General features: G+C 40.3%; 1 protein-coding gene across 6 annotated transcripts in view; it reads left to right on the forward strand.

Annotated features, from left to right (window-relative positions):
- CDC42BPB (CDC42 binding protein kinase beta) overlaps nucleotides 1-27,372 on the forward strand; it is a 97,529-nt gene that overhangs the window by 17,566 nt on the left and 52,591 nt on the right. For all 6 annotated transcript variants that reach the window (XM_079980233.1, XM_079980230.1, XM_079980231.1 and 3 more), the window contains exons 2-5: nucleotides 10,036-10,127; nucleotides 20,433-20,516; nucleotides 22,099-22,194; nucleotides 24,089-24,237. In XM_079980233.1, coding sequence (XP_079836359.1) covers nucleotides 10,036-10,127; nucleotides 20,433-20,516; nucleotides 22,099-22,194; nucleotides 24,089-24,237 — 421 coding nt within the window. The remainder of the gene's footprint in view (nucleotides 1-10,035; nucleotides 10,128-20,432; nucleotides 20,517-22,098; nucleotides 22,195-24,088; nucleotides 24,238-27,372) is intronic.

Below are 27,372 nucleotides of genomic sequence, written 5' to 3' on the forward strand. Positions count from 1 at the left end.
CTCTCTGGCAACGGCTGTGTGGCTTCACTCCACAAAAATAGCGGTCAATTCAAAACACCGCGGCGCTCACCCCACATCGCTTTGGATCCCCGAAAAAGGGGTTTCCTTGCGTGTAGGGGGGGCGCTCCTGGTGTCAGCCGAATCCCACGTTCCCAGGCTTCCTCCGCCTGGGATTTTTAAAGGGTCTCCGCCTTCGCCGCGGCGGCAAGACCCGATTTTTGCGGAGCAGGTTCCTCTGGATCAGAGGAATTCTGCCATTGCCGATGGCGCTAACCCGGAAGTCTCTCCCCTTGTATATTTACTGCAATGTGTATTTTTTTAAAAAAATGGTGGATGGTCAGTACTTGATATTCTGAAACATCATTTGTATTCCATGAAATCTTTTTATTTCCGGTGCCTGACTCTCTCTGTTAATCCCACTGCTAAAAGGAGTTGCACTAGGCCCTTATGTTATACTTTAGCTGTTGCATCATCAAAGAATTATTTCCTGAACAATCTCAGACAATCCTGCAAAGACTTGAACCTGAAAAATCAGTACATGTTCATAGATGTAGCAATATTCCCGTAATGTTACATCTCTTCCAGCACATACGGCCTGGAGGACGTAATGTGTTAGCTTCTGTAGGGTACTAATGCAGGTTCAAGGTGATTTATGAATGTAGGAGCAGGGTAAAAGCCTTTAACAGTTGTTAAGAATTGGGAAAGGGCGGTGACTCAGTTGTGCAGCATTTGACTTGTATTCAGAAGGTCCCAGGTTGAATATCCTCTGACTAAAACCCTGGAGTGTCAACAATACTGAGCTAGTTGGGCCAATGGTCCAAGCTCAATATAAGGCAGTTTCCTATATTCCTGATGCTTGAGTTTGACAGATGGTGGAATGGAAAAGGATGCTCACAAACAAATCTGGTTACTATCAGAAAACTACGGTGATTCCAAAGGATTGAGAGAAGGGTGTGAGATTGATTTGAAGATAGATATTGTCAAACTGAGGTGGGACAAATGGAACTATTAGAAGAACATCCCACATGGTTGTACAGTTAGTGATTTCATGATTTCCTGTCCTGCTTTTTCACTCAGTGGAGCACGTAAGAAGGCTAATGTTCTCAAAAGAACATAAAATTACAATAATAAGGTTCAAATGCACAACAAAAGCACCAGCTATCAAACAAAAGCACCAGGGGGAGAAAAGATCATACAGATATGAGCTGAAAAGCAGACACACAAAGATTGTACTTCTGAGTGAGGTGGGACACACAGCAGGCCTTCTCTCATCTGTGGTACAGGAGCTGACAGTCCTTTAGGTCAGAGGTTTTCAACCTTTTTGAGTCTATGGCTCCCTTGACCATCTACATTTTTCAGCACCCTGTGGGGCTCAGGAGCCCACTTATGTCACCCCTTGCCTGCAAAGCTGGCAGCCTTTCAATCTTTTTCAAACGCCCTCCCTTGTGGAGTGTTCCCTCAGCCTCCTCTCCTTTCCCCTCTCCTTGGGATTCCTCTGGGCCCCCTCCCCAAAGAAAGGTGCCTGACACTGTCCCACAGGGGCCTGGTAGGCACCCCCTGGTCAGCCCCTGAGGCACCATTCGCCTGTGGAGCTTGTAGCCAGGGCTGCTGCAGCAAACAGCTGTGTAAGCCTTTGAGTGGCAGAGATGAAAGAGGGCATCAGAGGAGGGAGGGAAGGAAAGAGGGACAGAGGCCATGGTTGTCCGTGACACCCCTGACTATCATTTAAGGTACTCCAGGGTGCAACAGCATGCTGGTTGAAAACCACTGATTTAGGTGCTCCCAGGCCTATTTTGTACCTGTTGCTTCTAGCAGAGTCTTTTGTATTATGGCTGTTGCCTTGTATGGTAGGGCAGCAATTTATACACATTTAACTTACGCACATTCAGCTTTATGTGTGTGGCAAAAAACAACGTAAAAAATTGGAAAGGGGGCCAGAGTTCCAGGAAAAATGACTTTGACAACCCCACTGGCATTGAGCCCGATGTATTTTGACTATTTGCCATTTTGGCTTTAGGCGCAATCCCCAGAATGTAACCCCTACATAATTTGTCATCAATTTATTAATTGCCTTCTGCACAATTGTCTTAAGGCAATGTACAATAAAAACAGCAACATTTCTTAAGGGTAGGCTAGCATGAAAAGCCAGAGAATGGTGGACAAACAAGCACGCTCAGAAAGGGACACCACCCTTGTAGAACTTGCAGTTTGCTAAACAAATAAACAAAAAGTCTTGTAAAACTCTTTTTTTGGCCAACGTTCATCACAAATGTAAAAGTCCTCAATTGGAGCCTTTGGATAGCTTTCATCACTGCAAGTATTACAGCTAATAGCAGCAATGAGTGCCTCTCATGTGTCTTCATGGATTTTTGCCCAAGGCAGAGGTTTGACTTTCACAAACCTTTCAGTTAGAATTCTGTCTAAGGAAATGAAATAGGGTGTGGGACAGAGTTGAAGATGGCTGGTTGTATATTGCCATTTATTAAGAGAAAGTACAGTGAAGAGAAAGGTGTGCCACACCTATGTGTTCTCTGATCATTGCTCTTCGGTAGTTATGTTTAGTAGGAAATAAGTTAAATAATAAATCTTTAGACTGTGTCCCAACAGTAAAACACAAAACTGCTTTTACTTTCAGCAGGCATTCTAAAGAAAACTTCTCCTTTAAGGAGGATTATTCTCAAATCTCATTGACTTCTAGTTTCAGATTTATCATGCTGTGTTACTGAATTGTAAGCATAAAGTACCCACCTGTTCAGAAACTCAGTTATATTTATAGCACAGGACAGTGGTATTGTAATTCCCAAGTACTATAGAAAATCTGTTTAGCAATTATTTAGTTCTTTCCCCTCTTTTACAAAAAGTAATATTAATTTCGTTTCTAATTTAAAGTTACATTTCACAAAAAATACCAACATAAGAATTCCTCATCAGTTCAGACCAGAAGGAATGCAAAATACCTTATTATTATTAAGAGACTATCAGTGAAGTGTTCTCAGATTTCATTAATTAGAGAAAAGAACTGTTCAATATTAGTCAAATGTCAGATCCTAGGCTTATTGTGCTGTCTCTGCCAAAGCACATGGAGACAAGCCTCCCACCCTGTCTTCCTGGGCGATTCAGGGCACTTGTGTGGTGAGTGTCACAGCCTGCACCGAGAGCTTGGTCAGGGGAGCTGTCTAAGTGGTGGCTAGAACTGATGCAGCAAGTGTTACTGGATGATGCGTCTGAAGGGATGTGAACCTCACCACAAGGATGCCACTCCTCATAGCAAACAGTGACATAGCAAACAGTCGTGGCTGGAGACAACTGAGGGTTCATTTTGCTGTTTTCTCTCTCGTCATGACAAGTGCAGAAACAGTATTCCACGTACTTACGACATACCTTAAAGTGCAAAACCAAAAGCTTTAAAACAGCTGCTTTATTTATTTATTTAGGAGTATTTATACCCCACCTTTTAACTGAAGTTCTTGTAGCAGCTTACAATATCTCTAAAACACAACAAAATAAACAGAGATACAACAGTCACTACCAGCAGGGCAAAGGTAAGTTCCCCATTCCTTTGTTTCAGCACATGCCATTCTGGCTGTTGAAGCAGCTGTAAGTTTGCCCCCACATGACTTCTTCACTAGGTGGGTGCTCTTTATGTCCCTCACAGCCCCAGGCCTCATGGAGGTGCTATAGGTGTACACTATACAGGAGGTGCTGGGTGGAGCAAAGATGTTACATGCCTTCCTGCTGAACCCTAGTGCATAAATCAACATAAGGTTTGGTGTTTTGACATACACAGGAGTTTGAGCCTCCCTTGGCAGCTGTCTGTGCCTCTGCAGGGAGAGTTGCCTGCCCTACAGCTTTGAAAGCTACTAGTAATGACTATAGATGTACTGTTTATCAGATAGGTTATTAAATTAAAGCAGGTTATGGCAAGTTACAACGCAGTAGGTATGTTGTCAGTGGCACGCTATACCTCTGATACCCACAAAACACAATTCGTTTAAGGGTTTGGCAACCCGGATATAAAAAATTTAGTACTTTCCTCCTCCTATATGTGAATTTAGAATTTTCCTCCTCCTATATGTGAATTTAGAAAAGTCACTCTTAGCTCAGTTGTAGAGCTGCTTCTTTGAAACTGGGGCCTTCTGTGTTCAGTTGCTGGCATCTCCAGTTAAAAGGATCAGGTAGAGGGTTATATGAGAAGCAAAAGTTACTGCTGCAGATCAGTATACACTGTATTGCCCTAGGGTGGACAGAGAGTTTGGTCTGGTATAAGGCAAATTTCCTATGATCAGTTAAAAAAAACAACAACTGAAAATACTGTCCCTCACACACACACTCTTGAGACAGCTGTGCTAACATTGGTGAGAGTTTCCTTAGTCTTGTTTACAAATCTCTTTTGGTTCCTTTTCAAACAGTATTTTAAATTTATAAGGACTAATTAATTCCTTAATTAGCATGAATGTGTCTATAGTTCACTCTGAAGATATTCTGAGGTCATTCAGTACAGTGATACCTCTAGTTATGAATTTAATTCATTCTGGAGGTCTGTTCTTAACCTGAAACTGTTCTTAACTAGAGGCGTGCTTTCTCTAATGGGGCTTCCCGCTGCTGCCGCGCCGCTGGCACACGATTTCCGTTCTCATCCTGGGGCAAAGTTCTCAACTCAAGGTAACTCTTCCAGGTTAGCAGAGTTTGTAACCTGAGGCGTTTGTAACTCGAGGTACCACTATAGTATCTATAATGCCACACGGACAGCATGCAGTTTGTTGAAGCATGTTGGTTGCTTGGATGTAAACTGATGCAGTGACAGATCCAGGAAATCCTGATTCAGTTTTCAAGTTGGTTACAAAGAGAGTGTTTTTTTTTCCTTGGAAAGGAGACTCTGATTAAAGGTGTATATCTTTTGTTCTTATTTAGTTTCCATGATACTTCCTCATAGCATACGTTCTCTAATATGCTCTCATTTCACCCTTTCTGAAACCACAATAAAAGCAGTGGCGTAGCGTGGGGGGTGCAGGGGGGGGCCGGCCGCACCGGGCGCAACATCTGGGGGTTAGGGAAATCCACGGGTTAGGGGGCGCAAATCCATGGGTTAGGGGGCGCAAATCCATGGGTTAGGGGGCGCAAATCCATGGGTTAGGGGGCGCAAATTACTTGCCTTGCCCCGGGTGCTGATAACCCATGCTACGCCACTGATAAAAGTTTAAATCTTTGTAGAATGCCAATGAGCCCTCTATAAATTCTTTTAGGTTACAGCATCAACACTCAAATATTAATACTAGCTGAATGGTGAACTTGCATAACTTTGAGTACAAATGGTTCAATAAAGTATGGTACGTCACTGCAGTGACATAGATTACAGAAATGATATGACTTGGAAGACAGACAAAGTTGGGAACAATTTGAGAAACTTTGTTCTCCTTTTATTAATTAATTTAAAAGTATTTTAAGCCTTTTCTGTGTTGTCAGTACAGATCAGTAACACACACACAGACACCATACTCACACTGAGTGTGGGTATGGAGAGGGAAAGTTAACATCTCCAGTGTGATAGGCTTGATTGAATTTGTACCGTATGTAGCTGTATCCAGGCCACTTAGTAACATTACAAATTTAACATTCTGTATCACTGTGTAAACAGCATGGTATTTCCTAATTAGAATATAAGTGTGCATTTCTGATGGTCTCATTTCATTTGCAGAAATGATCAGAAGGTTAGTTTACTTTTCCTTATTAGGAAAGGGTTTTTTTTTTAAAAAAATACTTAGAACAAAATTGAGGGAGAACATAATGGATACTTATAAAATGGTGTGGTGTAGAAAGTGAAGAGGGATAAATCACCCAGTCTTATCATGCAGTAACATGTGATAAATTGAACCCAGATTTGAGATTCTAAGGTTCATAAAATGAGCATTGAACTGAACATGCTTTCATTGTAACTTGAGTTGACGATGGTTGTACACACCAAAAGAGAGGGAGGATACACCTAATCCCATATCTTAGTCCCTTAAATCCTAATTTGGCTGTACTGTACTGCAAAACAGCCCATGGGTGTCTCCTGCTGAAGCTGACGGGAAAATGTGAAAAAAATGTCAGTATGCCACTGATTAACTACATGCTGGCAGTTAAGAGCAGGGGTTGGCTATCACTGTTGCATATTAAGTCTAGGAAAAATGCCTTGGAAAATGATTTCTGTCCTAAATCATGATTTGCCTATAGTTTGATCTTATACATGCAGCAGTTTGAAATGGCAGAATCTTCAGGTTGTAGAATGCACTGCTACTTAAGGTAACGTTTTAAATCTACTTCCGCATCTCTTCATTTTTCTCTCTCCCTTCCCACCACCCCCCCCCCCAGCAAGTAAATAAGCTCATGAGGGGGAAATGTTTTAGCTCTATTTCTGAGGAGTGAACTAGTTTTCTGTTTGCAGGGAATCTTTCATGCCATGAAGCATTCGAAAATGTCTTCTGCTTGTACTCTGGAGTGGTGCAATTCATACCACCATTTCAAGAGCCTACCACCTCACTCTTCTATGCTGAATTAATTAGGATCTAGTCTACATTAATTAGGAGGCAAGTTAGTGTCTGGAAAATACCACATGCGCAAGACTTTCAGGTTTGTGAGTCTCTGTGCAGATGGGGAAAGTATTAACTGCAATATCATGGAACAGGCTGTTGAAGCATGCCTTCCTGGGGAAGCAGCCAGACCCATTAAGACCTACCCAACTATCTAATCTTTCATACTGTGGATGCTGCTGTTCCACATTCTTAAAAAAGAAAGCACACTAAAATATGATGTAAACAAGAGGCTTGGCCAGTGATCTGAAGTATTCTGAAGGGGTAACAGTAGAAATCAAAGCACAAAGCAGCATTCTGTTCTTTGATTGTTAAAGCAGAAAATATTTTCCCCTGAAATCTCTTGTAACTTTAGGTATTATCCCCAGTAATAATTAATTCCATGGCCTCAGTATCTGTTCAGCATTCTTATCAGCCTCCAGAGTCTTCTCTTACAGCAGTTTTCACAGTAAAAATCTTAATGTGTTCCTGCACTAGCTCCTAAAGTCTTGCATATGTAGCTCTGGCTTGACTGCAAAACTCATTTTAAAAGTTATTTGCAAAGACTGCTCTCTGTCTCAAGATAGGTTGCATGGTGCACTAGGTTACGTTATTCCTATGTACATTTAATTCAATAGGAATGACTGTGCACTGCATATGAACAGCCCCTGAATCTGTGAGCAACCTCTGAGGCCCTTCTCTGTCTGCTTCCTCCACAAGAGCTGAGGAGGGTAGCAAGAAGAGAAGAGACCTTTTCTATGGTGGCTTCCCGTTTGTGGAATGCTCTCCCCAGGGAGGCTTGCCTGACACCTTCATCACATATATTTAGGTGCCAGGAGATAGCATTTCTATTCTCCCAAGCCTTTGGCTAATTAAGCAATCTATGGCTTTTAAAACTGCATTTGTGGAAGGGGTGATTGTTTTGATTGTTGCTATGCATTTTTGTGTTTTTATACTGTAACCCTTCTGTGATCCTTGGATGAAGGGTGATATATAAGTTTATATAGTAGTCAACATTATCATCTGTGCAATTACATTGATTCCAGTAGTACCCTTCTGGCTCACAAGAGAGCCTGACCTTTTAAAATGGTGTTGCAATAACGTTTGGAGGCTCCACTAAGTTTTACCTCCATTCTAAAGCTTGAAGAACATGTTATCATACTTACTGTTTTTGGCTCAAAGGGGGTGGGGATAATTTGCCCTAGGACACTAGGTGTTTAAAAACCCACTCAAAGCTATGTTACCAGTCATTGTAAGAAGAGTAATTTTTTTTCTGACTGTGAACCAGACCACAGTGATCTGGTTCAGCTGTACTGTTAAGCCATGGCTTAGCATTAATGAGAATGAGTCACAGCAGCCTTTGGTTCCTGCACTTTCCTCTGCTCTTCTTGTCTGTATGGGTTGCAGCAGCGGAATTGGTCTGTGGGGCCCTTTTCATTCACCTAAATAAATGTGACTATGTCTGAAAATATGAGGGGAGTGCAGAGTGAGTTAGTTAATAACATGTGTTATCTTATCATGAGACTCCAGATCTTCTGGTGTGGTGTTTTGTTTTGTTTGCCAAAAGGTGTCATACAAAGCTTTTGTCAATTGGCTTACTGAGAAGGAAAAACTGCACGTAATATTCTATCTAGTCAAAGCATTTACCGTATTTTTCGCCCTATAGGACGCACTTTTTCCCCTCCAAAAATGAAGGGGAAATGTGTGTGCGTCCTATGGGGCGAATGCAGGCTTTCGCTGAAGCCTGGAGAGCGAGAGGGGTCGGTGCGCACCGACCCCTCTCGCTCTCCAGGCTTCAGGAGAGCCGCAGTGCCAGCCCCACAAGGTCGGGGGACAGCGGGGAGGCGGAACGCCGCCATCCCGCTGACTCCTGATGTGGTTTGGAGGCTGACGGCGGGGAGACGCGTGCTTCTCCCCGCCGCCAGCCCCGCAAGCTCCGGGGACAGCGGGGAGGCGCAGCGCGTCTTCCCGCTGTCCCCGGACCTGGTCTGCAGGCGGGCGGCAGGGAGAAGAGCGCTTCTCCTCGCTGCCGGCCCCACAAGCGCCTGGGGGGGAAATAATTTTTTTTTCTTTATTTCCCCCCAAAAAAACTTGGTGCGTCCTATGGGCCGAAAAATACGGTAATAGAGTCTAAGGAGTTTAAATTAAACAGTGAGATAGATAAATTAAAATTGTGAGCCTCAGAAATAAATGGCATGCACAGAGTACATCTGCCTCTCCAATAAGATATCTGTTTGTATTTAATAAGATGAGTCCACAGCAGTAACTTCATTTTGAAGTATAAATACATTGGATTTTATCCCTTTTGCCAGTCCAGCTTAGAGGAGACCCATGACTAATTTAGGCTCATCAATTTCAGTGGGTCTGTTCTGAGTTGGACTAGCACTGGCTACAACAACATGATATATGGAATCACTGCTGACATCAGGTGATTGGCAGGTCAGCAACCCCACCCATCTGTCAAATTTGACCTGACTGGTAGGATGATACCGATCTAGCAAGCTAGAAAAGGTTCGCCACCACCTATTAGGCCTGGGAGAGAAATATGCTCAGGCGGCAACAGTTGCTGGATCCTAGCATCTTCCTGTAATTTCTTAGTTGTCTGTATTGCAAATTTCTTGCCAAGTGCCATTGTGGTAAAAACAATGGGCTGTACTTAATGCATATGTTCAGTTGTCATAATAGTGGTGCTATTATTGCTTTTGAATTGAGAACTTTGACAGGACACTCAGAGAATGCTAGACCTGTTGGCTAAGCTGCTGACTTCTCTGCTACACCCAGGGATAGCTATTGCCTTATTTTTGACATTTCCCTTAGCACCTTATTTTTGTGTGTTTGTCTGAGGGAGTGAACGTATGCCTATTGGAACATAGACTATCTGTAATAGGGGAAAGGGCATAAACCTATTCTTAAGCACAACTTGAAATGTACTAAGTATTTGCTTCATTCTGTATTTTATGTGACTGATGTAATGCTTTAAGGCAATTTTTCTGGACACTGATTTGACTAGTCTTTGTACAACACTGATCTGCAGCTAGTTTTTGTGAGAGATTAAAAGATAGTAGGTCAGGCTTGTTTCCCCCACTCCTCATGAACTCTACAAATTTCATTCCTAGAGCTCTCTGTTAGCAATCACTTCCTTAATACATCCTGCAGACAACTGGGGTCGGGGGCAAAGTGTTACTCTTCAGAGGTCTTGATTTGGCCCTGTAGCCTCTGTTGCTATTTCTAATGCAAGGTAACATTAGAAACAAAAATGCTGATTGAAACTGTCTAGTGTTAGCTTGTAAAGAGCTGTGTGACTGGTTACTTGTATCAGGTAAAGAAGATGTTCAGGTGGGGAACTTTTGTAAATTAGTGATAACATGCCATAGGTTGCTAATACCTGTATAGGTGAGACGGCATTCCAGTAACCTTTGTGGGATTACTTGCAAGGTTGAGCTATTATGCAGACTTTAATTTGTGATTTTCTCTTTATTTTCAACAGCGAAGCCATTTACTCAGCTGGTGAAAGAAATGCAGCTTCATCGAGATGACTTTGAAATCATAAAAGTAATTGGGAGAGGTGCATTTGGTGAGGTAAGATGCCATTGGAGCTCAGTTTTAGATACATTGTCTATTGTAAGTTTTTGGTAAATACACTGCATGCTTTACTTTCAAACTGTTTCTCTTTTAACTATTTTTAGTCCATTGGACTAAGTGAACTCCAAACCACAAAAGCCTATGGCACAATAAAATAGCTTGGTTTTAAGGTGCTTCAGGAATCTTTATTGTGTTTGCTAAATTAAACCAATTCCCCCACCCTTTTAGAATATTTAACTCTATAGCTGCCATAGCCTAGGGGTGAACAGTTCATACATATAGGACTGAATCCAGTTGGGTCCTTCATTTTGTGGAAGGGCTTTTGATCCAATGGAGGCCTCCACTAATGGAAGAGGAGAAAATACAGTTGTCACTGATTTTCCTTGCAATCCTAAAAATCTGCTCCAGAGAGTTGAAAGACAGCATGTGCAAGAAGTAGGAGAAATAGGCAAAAAATTCCCTCCCTTCCACTTGTGGATCAAAGATGCTTCCATGACACTATTGGGTAGAACCCATAATGTGTTGGAATTCCGGCTAGCCTAGCATGAGGCAAAAAGTTTGTAGCGGCTAGTGATCTGAATTGTAAAAGTGCACAGGAAAAAATGATAGCTTTTATTGATGGGGATATAGTGTGAAAAAATGTAGAGAATTATTTCTTAATTATTTTCCATTGAGGCATGATTTTGGAAATCACATCTAAAGATAGTAGCTAAATTAGCAAAGTGATGGTAAAGAGACATAACGCATAATGTTTAGTCTTGAAGATAGCATTCTGTTAAATCCAAGGGAATGTATGCTTCCATGATAAATGGGAGTGGAATAAATGTTTTAAGAGCCTTCTCAGTCATATACAATACTGTGAGATTTATTTTGGTAAAAGGGCTATCTCGGTGTCTGGCCAAGTACTTCTGCCTTCTCAGACAGCACTTAACTAATTGTACTGGATCCCGGGAGAATGTTACATGCTGAAAAGAATTCAGGGTGTTCTTTGGATTCATCAGCAGAATCTGGCTGCAACTGCATAATCCCTTTAGGTTCTTCCTAGGCTTGTGTATGTGAACTGGGAATTCTCATTTCCTACCCCCTTCCCAATAGCAACTCATCACAATGCACCAGAAGCTGGTTTTGAAGGTTGCTGGAGCTACCACTTGCTAGGGAAGCATGCGGAGCTGCTTCTGAACTAACAAGGGCATTGCTCGTGCAACTGGATCTCTTGCATTGGTATTATATTTCCATGGGAGATTTAATCATTGACCAGACTCAGCATCCTTGATTTCTGGAAACACAAGCTGAACGGAAAGAGAATTGAAAATTGTATATCAGTGGTATTTCCAGTCCTAGACCCTCAACTGAAAGTCCAGCCTTTGGTTAATAGCCTTCGTTTATTGCATGGAATTGGTTCCCTGACAAATCAGGTCTTTAATTTATAAAGGGACATTTCCAGTCCTCAGGAACACTTAGGAGGCTGCCTTATACTGAATCAGACTCACTAGTCCATCCAGCTCAGTCCTGTCTTTACTGATTGGTTCTTCAGGGTTTCAGACAGGGACCCTCTCCTCCCCAACCTGGAGAGGCTGGGGATTGAACCTGAGGCCCCCTGCATGCAAGACAGATGCTTATCACTGATCTACATTTCTACGCTTCTAGTGGTTTGTAGGAGAGACCATTATACTCTTCAGAGTATACTCTGCATCAGTAGTCTAGGAATTTTATTTTTTGATTCCCTCTATAGCATTTTGCAAACTTAGAACAGATTAGCTAACCTGCAGTGGCACTGTTCTAAATAAGCTATTACTATGTCTTTTAATTCAGACCATTACATTGTATTTTTGTTAGATAAAAAGTTTACATAATCCTCAGAATGGGAAGCTCAAGCCTTTATTTAGAACAAAATAAAAGAAAAAAATTCCTTCCAGTAGCACTTTAAAGACCAACTAAGTTAGTTCTAGGTATGAGCTTTCGTGTGCATGCACACTTCTTCAGATACACTGAAACAGAAGTCAGCAGACCCTTCTATATAGTGAGAAGGTGGGGAGGGGTATTACTCAGAAGGGTGGTGGGATTGGGTGATTGGCAGATAGCTGTGATGAGCCTGTTGACTCATCTGCCAATCACCCAATCCCACCACCCTTCTGAGTAATACCCCTCCCCACCTTCTCACTATATAGAAGGGTCTGCTGACTTCTGTTTCAGTGTATCTGAAGAAGTGTGCATGCACACGAAAGCTCATACCTAGAACTAACTTAGTTGGTCTTTAAGGTGCTACTGGAAGGAATTTTTTTCTTTTATTTTGTTTTGACTATGGCAGACCAACACGGCTACCTATCTGTAACTGAACCTTTGTTTAGAAACCATTGATTACAGCACTATTGAATTAATAAAATGGCATTTTGGGTTGTGGAATGATGTTGCTTAATATGGTGTGGCTAAGCAGCATGCATGTTCTCGCATCCCAACAGTCATGTTTGCTGTGATGATGATACTGATTTTGCTTTGGTGTTCTCCACGTCAAAGTGCAAAGGACAGGTGCATGTCTTGTAAATATGTAGGACTGTTAAAGGCCCAGGTGCATGCTCATTGCATGTTTAGGAAAAGGTATAGGTAATGATGTGCTGCTTTGGCTTCTGATTGGTCAATAAGGGAGTGGTCTCTTTCTGCCATGTGGATGAAGAGTGGCTGTGTTTACCTAACTTTAGGTGCTATAGTGTTTTAGAATGGGACCCTCTGGGTCATCTGTAGAAGGTGACATATGTGGTGCTGTGTTTTCGAAAAGAGACTAGATAAAGGAGAAAATATTAAGAAGAGACCACAGTTACCTATACTATCAAGATATTTTATTTCTGCTTATAATCGCATGGTCTATTTTTATAATGCAGTATGTAGAATGTGTCCTGGAAAGAGAGGATTTGCTTCAAATTCATTTAAATAGGAACCCATCAATGAAGCAATCGGTCAGTTTTTTGCTCCTGATGTTGCTGTCTGTTCTAATTTGGTGGAATTTGTGTATCCTATTTTAGAGCTTTACCAGCTCCTGGCTTGTATATGGTGTATGTGTTTGTCTCTCATATAGCATTTGCAACAAAATATGTTCTTTTTCTCCTTGTGTTTTCTCTCAGTGGCTTCCGATTTGGGGAAAGCAACAGAGAAAAACATCCTGTTATTCTACATTTCTGTTGTTTCCATTAATTAATAGAGTGATTACCTATTTTATTATTATTGATGATAAGATTTTTAAAATAGCAGAACATATAGTTTTGATTTACCTTCCCTAACCCGGGGGGGGGGGGGGGAGAACAGTCCTCCAACTGATCCCTCTCCTTGATTGGAAGAGGTTTTGCATTGTAACTCTGCACTTAAGTTCTGTCCACAAACCCAGGAAGACGGGTTTTCTTGCTGTACTTTAATCTTTAATCTGGAAAGCTGTCTTAACATCTATAATCCATGGAATCTTAAATAGTTTTAGTTTATTAGAAATTTATTCAGCCTGAGAAGTATTTTAAGGATTCCTCCAAATATAGTACATACAAGTTAGATATATTCTGAAATGCAGTAGAACAGTAAAGCATGTTTGTGAAAATGCTCAGACCAGTTTTAGATTATGCAAGTGCTAGTTTACATTATATAGCTTTCTTAATTAAATAACCTTGTTCAAAAAGGCTGAAAATTAATATGTATTAGTATGATAAGCATTTAATGAAAATGTTAGTGTACCCATGTTGGCTTTTTCAGTTGCTAATGTCACACACCCCCAAGAAATATTTCAGAACAATTCTTTATATAAATAAGCCACTGAGGCTAATTTTAGGTTTATTGGTGTTCATTATTTCATGGTAAAGGCAAACAAATTCATTATATTAAAACAAAGAATCATGCAGCAGCTCAAATACATAAGGTAGAATTCAGTGTAACAAAGGTCATTCCTTCAGTGCAAACATTTCTGTTTGCCTGACAGAACAATTTCCTCCTTCATCTCTCTACACACTATTCTGGGGCAGTGCATCGAAATTAGCAGGGCACCAGATGCATTTTGCACCTAAAGATTTTCCATTTGTGAGCACCTCAAAAGGTCTGGGTGCTATTTTTTGTGTTTCGCTAACACTCAAGGATTAATGAAATGTATGTGCTTTGAAGCCTTGAAGTATATGTTAAGGATAGATAATATGTTAAGGAGTTTAACAATAAAGAGTAGAGTGTTTTGAAAACTCAAGTATGGTACCAGTATTTTTATTGTAAACACAATTAAACATATATTAACAATTTAGGCTACAAATATGATATTAAAGATGTATCACTTTTGTGAATTGCATATTAATCCATGCATACTAAAATAACAGATAAAAAGTGTTTCTCCCCCCCCCCCCTCCAGCTACTAGGCATTCTGTTTTGGTGCCCACCACCCAGGTCCCAGAAGCCATTTGGCTCCTAGCTTTTCTACTCCAGTTTCTAACACTGTTCTGGGGGTTCTCCTTACCCTCCAGAGTAGATTTGGGGGGAGTTGTGGCGGGAAGCAACATTGAAATAGCAGAATTCCTTGAGCTGGCTTCTACTGATAGTTCAATTTGGTCCCTGTTTTATGCCATAAGAAAATGTTAAGTGTTTCAACGCTCAAAAGTTTGTTGCAGGAAAAACAACAAACAGAACTACCCCCTCTTGTCAAATGTGTTAAACAATACAGCCTGATCTTCACATTAAAGCACAATGTTCAATTTACACCTAGTATTTGGGCTTGCTCCCATTAAGTTCTAAACATTATTTTCTGGTACAGAGAGGATTTGGGTTTTTGGTTGTGTGATGCAGCCATGGTTCCACTTCCTTAAAAGCCACAACTGCTTTGTATTGATAAGTCCATTGTGTCACACAAAATGGACAGACACATAGAGGGAAAAATGACTTCAAATTTATTTTTTTCCCTATAGAATAAAGAGCAGAATGGTTCTTTCCTCCCCAAAAGAACTCTCATATATTTTATGAGCAAATAAACGACACTTAGTAGCTGTTGTTTGCACATTTTAGTCTAGACAGTGAATTTTATTCAAAGTACAGGCAGCAGCTTGGTTGTCAGTTTAAATGATTAATGACACACATATGTGAAAAATAGTATATTTTTCAAAATACCAAGCAGCAGATTGGATTGAACAGGGAATCATATAAAGGGATAGCTGCCTGTATAGGTTATTTATCACTTCTGCAACAATACATTCCTAATATGAGCAAAAATCCAAGAGTTCAGTATAGCTAATCATTATTCCATTTTCTCAGTATGAAGATAGATTTAAAAATGCTTTTGTGTTTTCTGGATTGCTTTTCAGTGGCCAGAAACCTGATAATGAACCATGCAGATCATGCCTTAAGTGCCCAATCACAGTGCAAAGGTGTAGTTCTTTCATGAATGAGATACTGATGAAAATTCTTCATGTAATCTAAGCAGTAATGATTGCCTGATCTAGTGCCCAGATTTAGACAGTGGCTATGGAAGATGTACTGCTACATTTGCTATTGCTGCTGAAACAGGCATAGGGCATCCATCAATTTCTGTTTTGTTTTAACCTCTTGGGTCCTAAAACCTTATTGTGCATAACCCCTTATCCCAACCCCTCACAGTAACTTCTTCTCTTGTCTTCCTATGTTGGAATTGTGTGTGTTCGAGGAGGGATATAATTCCACGCTCCTCAATTGGTTTATAGGCAATAATCTTAATACAAAGGAGTTACTCCTCATTCAGCTAGATTAATGCCACCTAACAAAATATATGAGCTGTCTGGGGACAACTCACAAATTTGGGGGTTAGAGTTTGTATAACAGCTAGGTCATAGGACTGAATTAAGAATATACTACTGACCCACCGCATGCACTAGTGCAAGCTAGTCAATACAGCACGCACAGTTACAGGCAGCCCCTGTTTACACAGGGGTTATGCATACGGCGGTGAAATCATGTATAATTGAAACCGTAGAAAAAGCCTGCAAGCACCCTATCCCACCCCTTTAGTGATGTTTCATTGACACCTTTATGACGTTTCAGAGTTCAGCATGATGCATGTATACATGTTCGCACACAAATGAACGTATGTAAACGGGTTGCCTGTATAACATGACAATATAACAGGAACAAAAGTTTTAAAAATGTAAAATAGAGAACCATTGAGACATTGAGGCTTAATTCTTGGCCTTTCTGGATGATATGTAGACCCATTTCAATCTGGCTTCAAGTCTGGCTTTGGAAAAGAGACAGCTTTCAAGACCTACTCTAGAAACCAGACAGTAGGGAGTGTGCCTTTCTTGGTTTTGTTGGCTGTTAGTGCCTGTCATTGATTATGGCATCCTTCTGCATAGCCTGGCTGGGCTGGAACTTAACAAGGTTTTATGGTGCTTCCATTCTTTTCCGGAGAAGCTGTTCCAGAAAGTGGTGCTAGCGAACTTCTACTCATTCCCTTGGCCTGAGGAAATCTCTATGGGATTCTGTTACGTCTTCCATGTTGTTTAATATCTATAGTGAACTGCTGGAAGAGTTTGAATGAAGATTTGGAATTGGGTTCCGCCATGCAGGCCAGACGGAGGTGCTCCTCAGTATTTTGGTCCTCCAGAGGAGTCCATGGGGTCCAACAAGGCAGTCTGGTTGCTTCAGCACCACAGAGAGCTCCGATGGAGCAAATTGCTCCAATGAGGACTAGAGGTCACCTATGATTCTTTGGGCCTCTGCCTCCAGTTTTCGTCTCCTGTGTTTTTTTCTTTTAAATGGGGGGGGGGTACTCAAGGGCACACAGTACTGACACCCTTCTCTCTCTCTGATTAAAAAGTGTGACACTTAACTTTTACAACTCATGGTGAGTAGCGGCACCCATTTTTCTAGGGAAAAAAGCACTGCACCCTACTAGTTGAAAAACTTCAGATTCAAAGGTCCCTGCTCTGGTTCTATGGACTCTGTTGATATAGAATCCACAGCAGCAGCCTTGAACTTAACATCCTCTGGTTCAGAGGGTCTCCGATCACCACTGTTGGTCTCAAAGACAGAGTTGAGTTCCTAAGTCCAGTGATCCTGATTGGGTGTCCTGGACTCTAGAATCATGGCATTCTAGTCAGTAGAGTTACAGTGTTATATGGGGCAGGAAACCAGGGTATAAACATTTGAATGAATTTGGAAGGCTAGGGTAGGATAAAGGAATATAGTTGGAAACTTTTAAGTAGCTTTTTTATTATGAATTGTAGTATTTGGATTTCAGTGCATTTTGTTGTTTTCTATTGGCATGCACAGTTGTGGCTTCTGTGTTTTAGAACTTAGCTCTGCAACCATGAAACCTAGATTTTAAAAAAAGAAAACAGTTGTATACCAGATAAGCAGTTGGTATTAGAAATTTCATAGAATAAGCAGCCCTGCTTATAGTTGTATGTCAGCAGTAGTGGAAAGCTAAACTAACCCTACTTTATACTGCTCTTTAGAACCTGCTAGTGCTTGCTTCACTGATTTCGAGAAAACGTGCAATTGTCAAGGTGCCAAGACTCATTACAGTGTTGTAATGAGTCTCCCACTTAGCTGCCCAGATTTTAAGATAGTGTGTGTGTCCCAAAATTAACTTCGTTTAGTAGAAGTGATGATACTAGCCTAGGAAATAACATCATTGGGGGAGGGCTGTAGCTAGAGGCAGAGCTACCCTGAGTAGTAGAACATCTGTCTTGCATGCAGAAGGTCCCACATTCAATCCTCAGCGTCTCCTGGTAGGCCTGGGGAGAGACTTCCTGTCTGAAATCCCAGAGGGCCACTGCCAGTCAGTGTAGACAATACTGAGCTAGATGGACCAGTATAAGGCAATTTCCTATGAATGATACATTAGCTGTAGCCAAAGGGTTCCGCCGACCCCACCCACCAAAGCATCTCTAAAATGCATTTCATTGAAGAGCAGTCTCTTCTCTTTTTGTGACAGGACATCCACAGTTGTTTTCATTGAGCTATGGAATATAGGGAACTTCCACATTTCAGGTCAGATTTATTTGGCCTTCTAACCCAACTTAGTCTCTTGCATCACTTGCTTCCTGGTTCCTTTTAAGTAAAGCTGTTAGAGATGAGTGAAACATCCTTTAAGTCCTGGGTTAGTAACTAAGTTTTAAATGGAATCATATTTTGAATAAAGCAAGAGATGGAGAGCCAGTAGTGCTGACTTTGCTGTGCAATCCAAGACAAAGGCAAAGAATTATTGAATCCATTCTCTATCAGCATTAGCTGTGACCAGAAAGGCTGACCAAAAGGCTGACCATTCCTTCTGAGACAAAGGCAAAGGAATCCTAGAAAGAAACCAAGGTGCTTAACATAAAACATGTTTCCTTGCATCCAAGGTCTATGCTTAGGGCCAGATTTGAATCCGTGGGTCACAACTGGCTTTTCTCTTAACCTTTTGTCTGCTTTGCTCATCTTAGAGGGGTGTATGTGATCACTTTTATTATAATTGAATTAATATAGAATAACTTCTCTGTGCTTGTGCTCAAGTCTATGGCGTTAAAAAAATTCTCAAGTACAATTTGCAAACATGGAGCTGGAGCTGGAGAAATCTTGGGCATTTAAAAATTGTATGCTGCCCTAGGATCTAGGAGTTTCCAGTGCTTTGCCAATCTGACACGTGCTGAAGAATGGGGACAGGTTCATAATCTCTACGGCTCTTTCAGCCACCTAAACTGTGTATGACAGAGTGATGAAGGTTGCAGATCTGTATTAGGAGTGTGCACCCTAAGCTTGGACAAATGTTTTCTATTGGTCTTGTAGTAAAATCATGTTGCTACTAAATACTCACATATAGGTCATTATGTGCATATCTTTCAAATACTTGTTTAACTTGGCCCCCTTCAAACTGGTGTCTAATTTGTTTCCTTCTAGGGTACTAGTTTTGTGTGGTTATTCTGCATAAACTTCTTATTGACTAGAGGAGCAGTGTGAAATTTCCAACTGGTGGACCTACCGTAATTAGGTCCGGCAGGCTTCCCCATTTGGCCCCAAGGGAATTTTGGCTAAGCCATGCCCACCTGCCTTACACCTGAAGTCATATATAACATCAGGAGTGGTGCAGGTAAAGGTGCAGCTGAGCCAGAAGGAGGTGTGCAGGTACCTGCAAAACCTTATGCAAATTGCTGTGTACCAGGCTTCACGAGCTACAATAACCAGGTGGTTTCTTAAGATCTAATGAGCAGCTAATCGTCAGTGCTTCGTGAATTATGCCTTTGCCAGTGTGGTTTGATTTCAAACCGTGCATGCAGAAACAGGCCACTTGTCAATATCAGGTGCTTTACAGCTGGCCCACAAAGGGTGGTGGAAATAACTACCTTACCTGCTGGCCAGATCCAGCCCCCCCCCCCCCGCCACCTAGAGACAAAGGGCTGGATCCAGTTGTGCTTTTCTGTTTGCAGAAGGGACTTTTATCCAACAGATGCTTCTGCTAATGCAGGGGAAGATGATTTTCATCAATTCCTTCTCACTATAGCAGTCCCCTGTACCCTGAAAATCTATTCCATAGGTTGGGAATCCTTCCAGAACCTGCTGGAAGTGGTTCAGGGGACAGCAGGGGGAAGTGGGAATCGACACACACACACAAATCTCCCCCAATTATTTATTTACAAGAATTCTTCACACCCTTCACCATAAGATCCCAGAGTGGGCTTCGCCAATATAATGTTCAGTTATTAAAACAAAGAAAACAATTACAGTTATAAAAATAAGTAATGCCATTCCAACCAGAATGGTGTCTTCTGTTAGTGGACACTTCTACTAAATCAAAGACTCTTTCATGAATGGAAGGACATAATAATATGCATCCCATAGTAAACAAATACTGCTGTTTTTGGTAAATAATGTGCAGACAGTGGCCATTTTGTGCTGAGGTTCTGTTCCTGACCACCACGTTTGTCGGTGGAGCATGTATAACATACCCTGCCCCATTAAGCCTCCTTTTGGGTCCAGAAGCACCCACATCGGTGATCGCCCCTGAAATGGTCGTCGCCTGTACAGTCCCCCCACATCTTCATATAAAAGGCTTCCCATTTATTTGTTCATAAGTATTTGGTGGCACATGACCCACTGTTTACCCTTAGGATGTGCAGGTTTGCATGTGTATATTTCCTAGTAGTCCCTATTTAAATATGAAACTGATTATCAGTAGCATGTTGATCTCCCCCAAATTTACAGTAGGGTGTAATGTAAGATGACATTCATATTGTGATATACTTTGTTCATCAGAAAATGTATTTCATTTCAGAAGTTATCAATCTATTCAAAATTGTTAAAATGTCATTGCCTTCATTTTTTTAAAAATTTTAAATCCAGGTTGCAGTTGTTAAATTGAAGTGCACGGAACGCATTTATGCAATGAAGATTCTAAATAAATGGGAAATGCTTAAAAGGGCAGAGGTAAGTGCAGTATTTCCAATTCATATATTTCTTTTTTTTTAAAAAAAAATGGCATTAAAGAAAATCACAGTGAACTTCAGCCAGATTAGAAAGAATTACTGCATGAGCATATAGGAGCTTGATTCCTCCCTGCAAACCCCCCCCCCCCCAAAGTGAGCTGCTTTAATGCAATCAAGTCTGACAGTCCCTTCGAGGCATCTGTTGTTCTCAGCAATACTGTGTATTCGTTTACCAGACAGTCTGCCCTAGTTTTTTTTACCATGAATTATATTGGCCAGATTTTTGTTTACTATAAAACCAAGTTAAAGACTACATGGAGGCTTCAGATTTCAGTTGCTATGACATACAGAGCCACATGCTAAATGCATTATTCAAGACAAAGAATGTAAGTTTGTGCAATTTGAAAGTCAAGTCTTCAAGGAGGATAGTTAATTGAGGGAGGATTTTTTTCAGTTCCTTAAAAAAGATCAGAATGTATTTGTGAAAGGAAAATACTGAAGCAGTGTTGATCCCTTAATAAATGTAATACTTGGCTCAGAAATGTTATAAATTCCTTAATAGACCCTTTACATACTTTTAAAAAGACTGGGACACAATACGCTGAATAAAGCATCTTAGCATAGTACGCATCACAGTAGAATCAGTGAAGAATGCATTAGCAAAAAACTAAACAATGATAATTTATAACAAGACATATATGACATTTAGCAAGAACTCTCAAGTATAAAGGAAATTTGGTTGCAAAGTTCACATACAAGTCTAGTGCCTAGTTTTCATTGGACAGACATATATATGACTGGATGCTGCATTGCATTGTGGGGATACCATATCCAGTTTCTGGTACAATACAACCTTTATCAATCGTTAGAGTTTCATAGCTCTCCAGTTCTTTAGTTACCACTTTATTTTTCATGTAAGAAGTCCTGGGAAATAGTTTCTATTCTGCACACATAGATATAGTCCTAGCTGCTGCTAGAAATCTGTCACTTCCCTGTTCCATGGCTTGTTCAGATGTTTGAAAGGAAAATGACATAATTTCCTTCCCTACCCTGTATGGCTTGGTTTTGCTATCTGTTGAACGGTGCCAACTTCTTTTTCTTACTACTACTATAACTGTTGTTGTTGTTGTTGTTGTTGTTGTTGTTATATTGTTATATTTATACCCAGCCACTCTGGATGGCTTATAAATGGTTTTGCTGTGTTCATGTGCCCTCTGAGGGAAATAAATATAGAAATAAAAATTCTGAACTAGTTAAGAAGCTATAACAGACCCATTGTATAAATGGGTCAGTTGGGAATAGTTAATGAGTTTTGTGATCAAAGAAATGTTTGACTTTGTACAACAAAAATGTAACTTTTACACTGCAATTTTTTAATGATTTGGTGGTTTATAAATATTCATATAATAAGATACTGAACCTTTTGGATTTGTCTTGAAATGTTCTTTTGATATATTGTAAGTAGTAAGTGGTTCCTTGCTATGAATATTGGTGTGTTGCAGAATTGGTGTAAACATGTGTTTGCACCTGTGTTTTCTGCAAAGATGTCAAATATTTAAAAGAACTCCTCTTTCCCATTTTAGACTGCTTGTTTCCGAGAAGAAAGAGATGTTTTGGTGAATGGAGACTGTCAGTGGATTACTACATTGCACTATGCCTTTCAGGATGAAAACTATTTGGTATGTGAAAACTGCAATTCTTTAAAGGAATGGGGCATTGACTCCTAGTTTCTCAGTTGGGTATCTTTTTTGAATCTAGAGCATTATCTGCCTGCCTGCTTGTGTCTTTATTGTGGAAGAAAAACAGATTCCCTACATCATTCATATACACTTTATTTTGCTCTTTTGATATGTTGATTTGCCATTAAACATAATGAGCTAGAGTGAATTGAATTAGATTGTTCATTAAATGCTTTTATTCTCTAGTTATTTACCTTGGCTCAGTTGCATTATGTGTTATTTTATACACAAGATCCCAAGGCTTCTGCTCAAATCCAGGGTGGCACGACTGATTTGAGGGCCAACTGTGGCTTTTAGAATGTTAAGTTACAGCTCTGAAATATTTCTGAGAAAAAACACAGAAAAACTCCAACTTTAGAGTGCAATCCTATGCATGCTTCTCCAGGAGCCAGTCTCACTTACTTAAAAGGGATTTATTCTTAGTAAGTATGCCATTGCATATGTTTGGAGGGCTTGGGCTCAGCAGGGGGCAGCTGTACTGTCCAAGGGCTATTGCAGAGAAATTGCACCAAAAAATTACCTTGCTTGTGTCTTTGAAGAGAGTTATTGAGGAACAGACATGCACAGACAAGGGAACGTTATCCATACAAAATGGATGCAGTTCTCGGGAATCTTGGTCAAAGTTACTGTACCCAAATGATTGAGTAGCCAGATTTCCTTTTATTTTCTTGTACTTTTTTACAGTTATGTTTTCCAAATCAAATTAACCCTTCTCACCTTTGCGCAGTTTCTGCACTTAATTTTATTCTGTGTATCTTTTAATTTGAAGTATTGTTTTTTGAACATCTTTCTTTGCTGATCATCCTGTGGTTTGGAAGACAGGAAAGCACAGAGAAAATAATGTGGTTTTTTTTTAAAAAAAGTTTAAATAAAATCATTTAAATTCCAGAAAGCATTTTTGTCAGTATTGACCAAGAGTCCCAGAATTCTTACATGACAAGCAGTCAGTATCTTTGACTGTTGGCTGACCCATATTCTCAAGCTGTTCTCTCTTGAGTTAACTGCCTGTCAAGAACTGATGATACCAAACTTCTGACCCAGCAGATTGTCTCCAAGGCATCATTTTACAAGTCTTAAGGACAACTCTATAACCATAGCTCTTGGAATCTATTTTCATAGCAAAATATTGCCACTCAATTTTCTGTGTAAATGCTTAAAATATTCCTGAAAGCTATTCAGTTACCTACAGTGAGTTAATAAATAGAACTTTCACTGGATGCAATTAAGTCAGGCACCTTCATTATAACTCAACTATTTGATCAATTTATTCAGCTACATTTGCATCCCACCTTTCATCTGTCGCACTCAAGGTAGTGTAGGTTTCTAGAACTGACCAGACTTAGAGCTGCTTAACTTAATGTCATCTTCCTTCAGTTCTTGAGCTGGGACCATGCCACTCACACACACATTCCCATATTTCACAGAAGCTTGCAGAAGAGAAATGTTTGATGGCTTGTGGCCACTTTAGCAACTGGCTGTATGAAAGCTTGAAATAGCTTAACTTTCCATCTTTCCTGTAACTGCATTACTTAATAATTTAAAAGCACATTTTAAATACATTTCGATATTTCCGTGTTTTATTTCCATGGCCCTGATTTGCTTTAACTTTTTATTCTGAATTTTAAATTGTTGCAACCCTCCCTAGGACCTGCTGCTGAAGAACCTATAGTAAATTGGATGGTAATAATTTAAAGACATCAGCCTCTTTGACTCCTCTTTTTGCAGACACATCTTTTGTGCTGTGGTTGTGCAGTTGCTGAATGTGATCAGTTGGATCGCATTCTGCATTGATTTTCACCCATGTTGTTTATTTTGTTTTTGCAATTTTTTTCAGTACTTAGTAATGGACTACTATGTGGGTGGTGATTTACTGACCTTACTTAGCAAGTTTGAAGACAAGCTTCCTGAAGATATGGCCAGGTTCTACATTGGGGAAATGGTGCTTGCTATACATTCCATTCATCAGCTACATTATGTGCACAGGTAAGGATTCTGTCTTGTTGGTTGTGAATAAATAAATAACATTGTGGAGGAAACCCTTACAACTTAGGGGTAAGCAATTTTCTTAAAACAGAAAACCCCCACCTCCAACCAATCATTTTATACATCTCTATACATTGTGGCTACACCAAGTCTGCTGATAAATATTTCTTATTTCGAGTGGTACAGTTTTGGCTTCATAAGCATTGACTTGTTCACCTGAAGATTAGAAATAAATATAAGATTGATGTAGTAAAAACAGGAATAGCTATGATATCCCTCCTGTGGAGTGCTTTTTATATCCTTCCTGTCTTCATGGTGATAGAAGAGTTAGCAACTCTTCCAGACATATATAGCAATGGTTCCACCACCAGTTATGTTGTCGATCATGTCCTTTTTGTCCCATGTTTTCAGCTTTCCAAAACATAGCTTTTATATTTAAACAGTCAAAATGTAATTCACCAACTTACTTTAAAAAATACACACCTTCAAATTTTCAAATGCTGCAAGTCTTTCTCCAGGGGAGAGGATTTTGTGATACATTATAGATGTTGGCAAATCTGTACTTTGTGCAGCTGCTACGACTCAGCAAAACGGATGTTCTGATCCTGAGAATTAGATTAGGTATGCCTGACGAGAACACGTTATATGCACTTCCAGATTGCAACTGTTTATATGCATTTCATTCACTTCTAAATAATATTTCTTTCCCCAATTATTAATAAGCAGAAAAATAAGCATATAATTAAGGCGAGCCTCACACTGAAGGATGACATTATGTGGAAGTGTCTGCAGTGTGCGCTTGGCACAAATAATCACAACTGTAAAATTACACATATAAGAAAATGACCCCATTTAGTAAGGGGTGAACACCCAGAATGTTAAATTGTACATGATACGAAGGAAGCTTGAATATGTGAAACAGAGGGGGATAGCTAGAGTGCTCTTGAGCTGTGATGGCTTTATTCTTACAACAGCAAATAATAGCATTTGGAACACAATCAATGGAGAAAAAGAAAGAAAGAAAAATTAACAGCATGGCATCAGAAATGTTAAGTTGTCTCATCTAGAAACCTCTTAATGTGTATCAGTACATGATTAGTGAGCAAGGAAGCTCAAACTACAGATCAGCTAATATTTTGTATTAATAGAAACACCCACAGATTCTGAGGCCATGTGGCCATTTAAAAAATAATAATTTGGGGTTACAGATGAAGAGTTGGAAGTTACCAAACTAATTTGGGGCATATATATAAAGATTATTCACTCCTCTGTATTTTGATGTCACAGCTTAAGCCTAACAATATTTACTGATAAGTAAACTCCATGTTTGTATGCTTAATTACAGTTTAAGAATATCAAAACAACTAATAGGGATTAATTACAATCTGGGGCAATTGCACAGTTGTCTATTCTTCTGACGTACTTGTTGGGATATGGAATTTCTTTTGGGAAGTGGCTCAGTGTACATTGGTATAACATGGCAGCCATCAAAAATCAAGTCTGCCATTTGGTAGTTGCCCCCATTCTGAATTCTTTTATGAGACAGATTTCAACATGGCGGTGTGTTTGAGGTGATTGCAAAAAAACCCCACCACTGGTGGGGATGTGAGAGATATAGGAAGTACATGGATCACACAAAAGGTATTAAAGCATCCTGTTTTCCACAGTGGTCATCCAGATGCTTATGAGTATCCTGAATTCCAAGGCTCATGTTGTTGTTGTTGTTTAGTCGTTTAGTCGTGTCCGACTCTTCGTGACCCCATGGACCAGAGCACGCCAGGCACTCCTGTCTTACACTGCCTCCCGCAGTTTGGTCAGACTCATGTTTGTAGCTTCGAAGACGCTATCCAACCATCTCGTCCTCTGTCGTCCCCTTCTCCTTGTGCCCTCCATCTTTCCCAACATCAGGGTCTTTTCCAGGGCGTCTTCTCTTCTCATGAGGTGGCCCAAGTATTGGAGCCTCAGCTTCAGGATCTGTCCTTCCAGTGAGCACTCAGGGCTGATTTCCTTCAGAATGGAGAGGTTTGATTTTCTTGCAGTCCATGGGACTCTCAAGAGTCTCCTCCAGCACCATAATTCAAAAGCATCAATTCTTCGGGGATCAGCCTTCTTTATGGTCCAGCTCTCACTTCCATACATCACTGCTGGGAAAACCATGGCTTTTACTATACGGACCTTTGTTGGCATGGCTCATGTTGGGATGATTTAAAACACAGTTTAGTATACCATGAGGGCAACTTCCCACAGCAGGACACGAGGGCAACTATCTCTCTCGCATGGCTGTTTCCCAGCAACTTGTACTCAGAGGCATGCTGACTCTGATCCTGGTAACATAACAGTCATCATGACTGATATCCATTGATAGACTTATCCGCCATGAATTTGTCTAACCCTTTTTTAAAGTCACTTCTGGTCGTTGTGTTAGCATCTCTTTGTGATGTGTGTGCCATGATTTTGTCATTAAAGTATTTTTTATCTTGCAAAACATAACATGGCTTTTTATGACCTTTCTAAATTACTGCTACCTCAGGAAATCACTTGAGGACTTTGCCTAGGATTGAGCTAGCTAGAAAATTGGCATTTAAGTCAAGTTTTCTAAGTAAACAAATGTAAAATGTCATGGGGGAGGGGACTCTGTAATGTGATGTATAACATAGCCGTCTAAGAACATTGTTACCTGCTTGATTGTATTTAATTTTACTAAAAAGAAACTTGTTTTTGTGTGGTGGTTGTGAGGAAAGGCGGTGCCTGCATGTTCAAGACAAGCTTAAAAAAAACAGAAGAATTCATTTTTGACACTCTCCAATAGTTAATCACCTTCCTTCCTGTGGGAAGGAAATGGAAGGCAAAGGACACATTGTACATTTTTATTGTTGAACTGCTGTTAGCAATGCATGTTCCAGAAAAATCTTTGGTAAACAGAAGGCGAAACACTTGATCAGTGTTGCCTCAATATGATGCGAAAGTGGAAAGTGACACTACCCCCCCCCCATTAATTGCGTTATCTCTTTCATTTGGAAGAAAGGTAAAGTAGTTTCATATTGGAAACTTATATAGTCATTTCTGCTCTGACCTTCCACCTCAGAAACTATGAAAAACAATTATCTTACGCATGCAATTATGAAGTATGGGAAG

The sequence above is a fragment of the Podarcis cretensis genome (genome assembly GCF_951804945.1).
Source record: "Podarcis cretensis genome assembly, chromosome: 1".
Taxonomy (NCBI): Eukaryota; Metazoa; Chordata; class Lepidosauria; order Squamata; family Lacertidae; genus Podarcis; species Podarcis cretensis.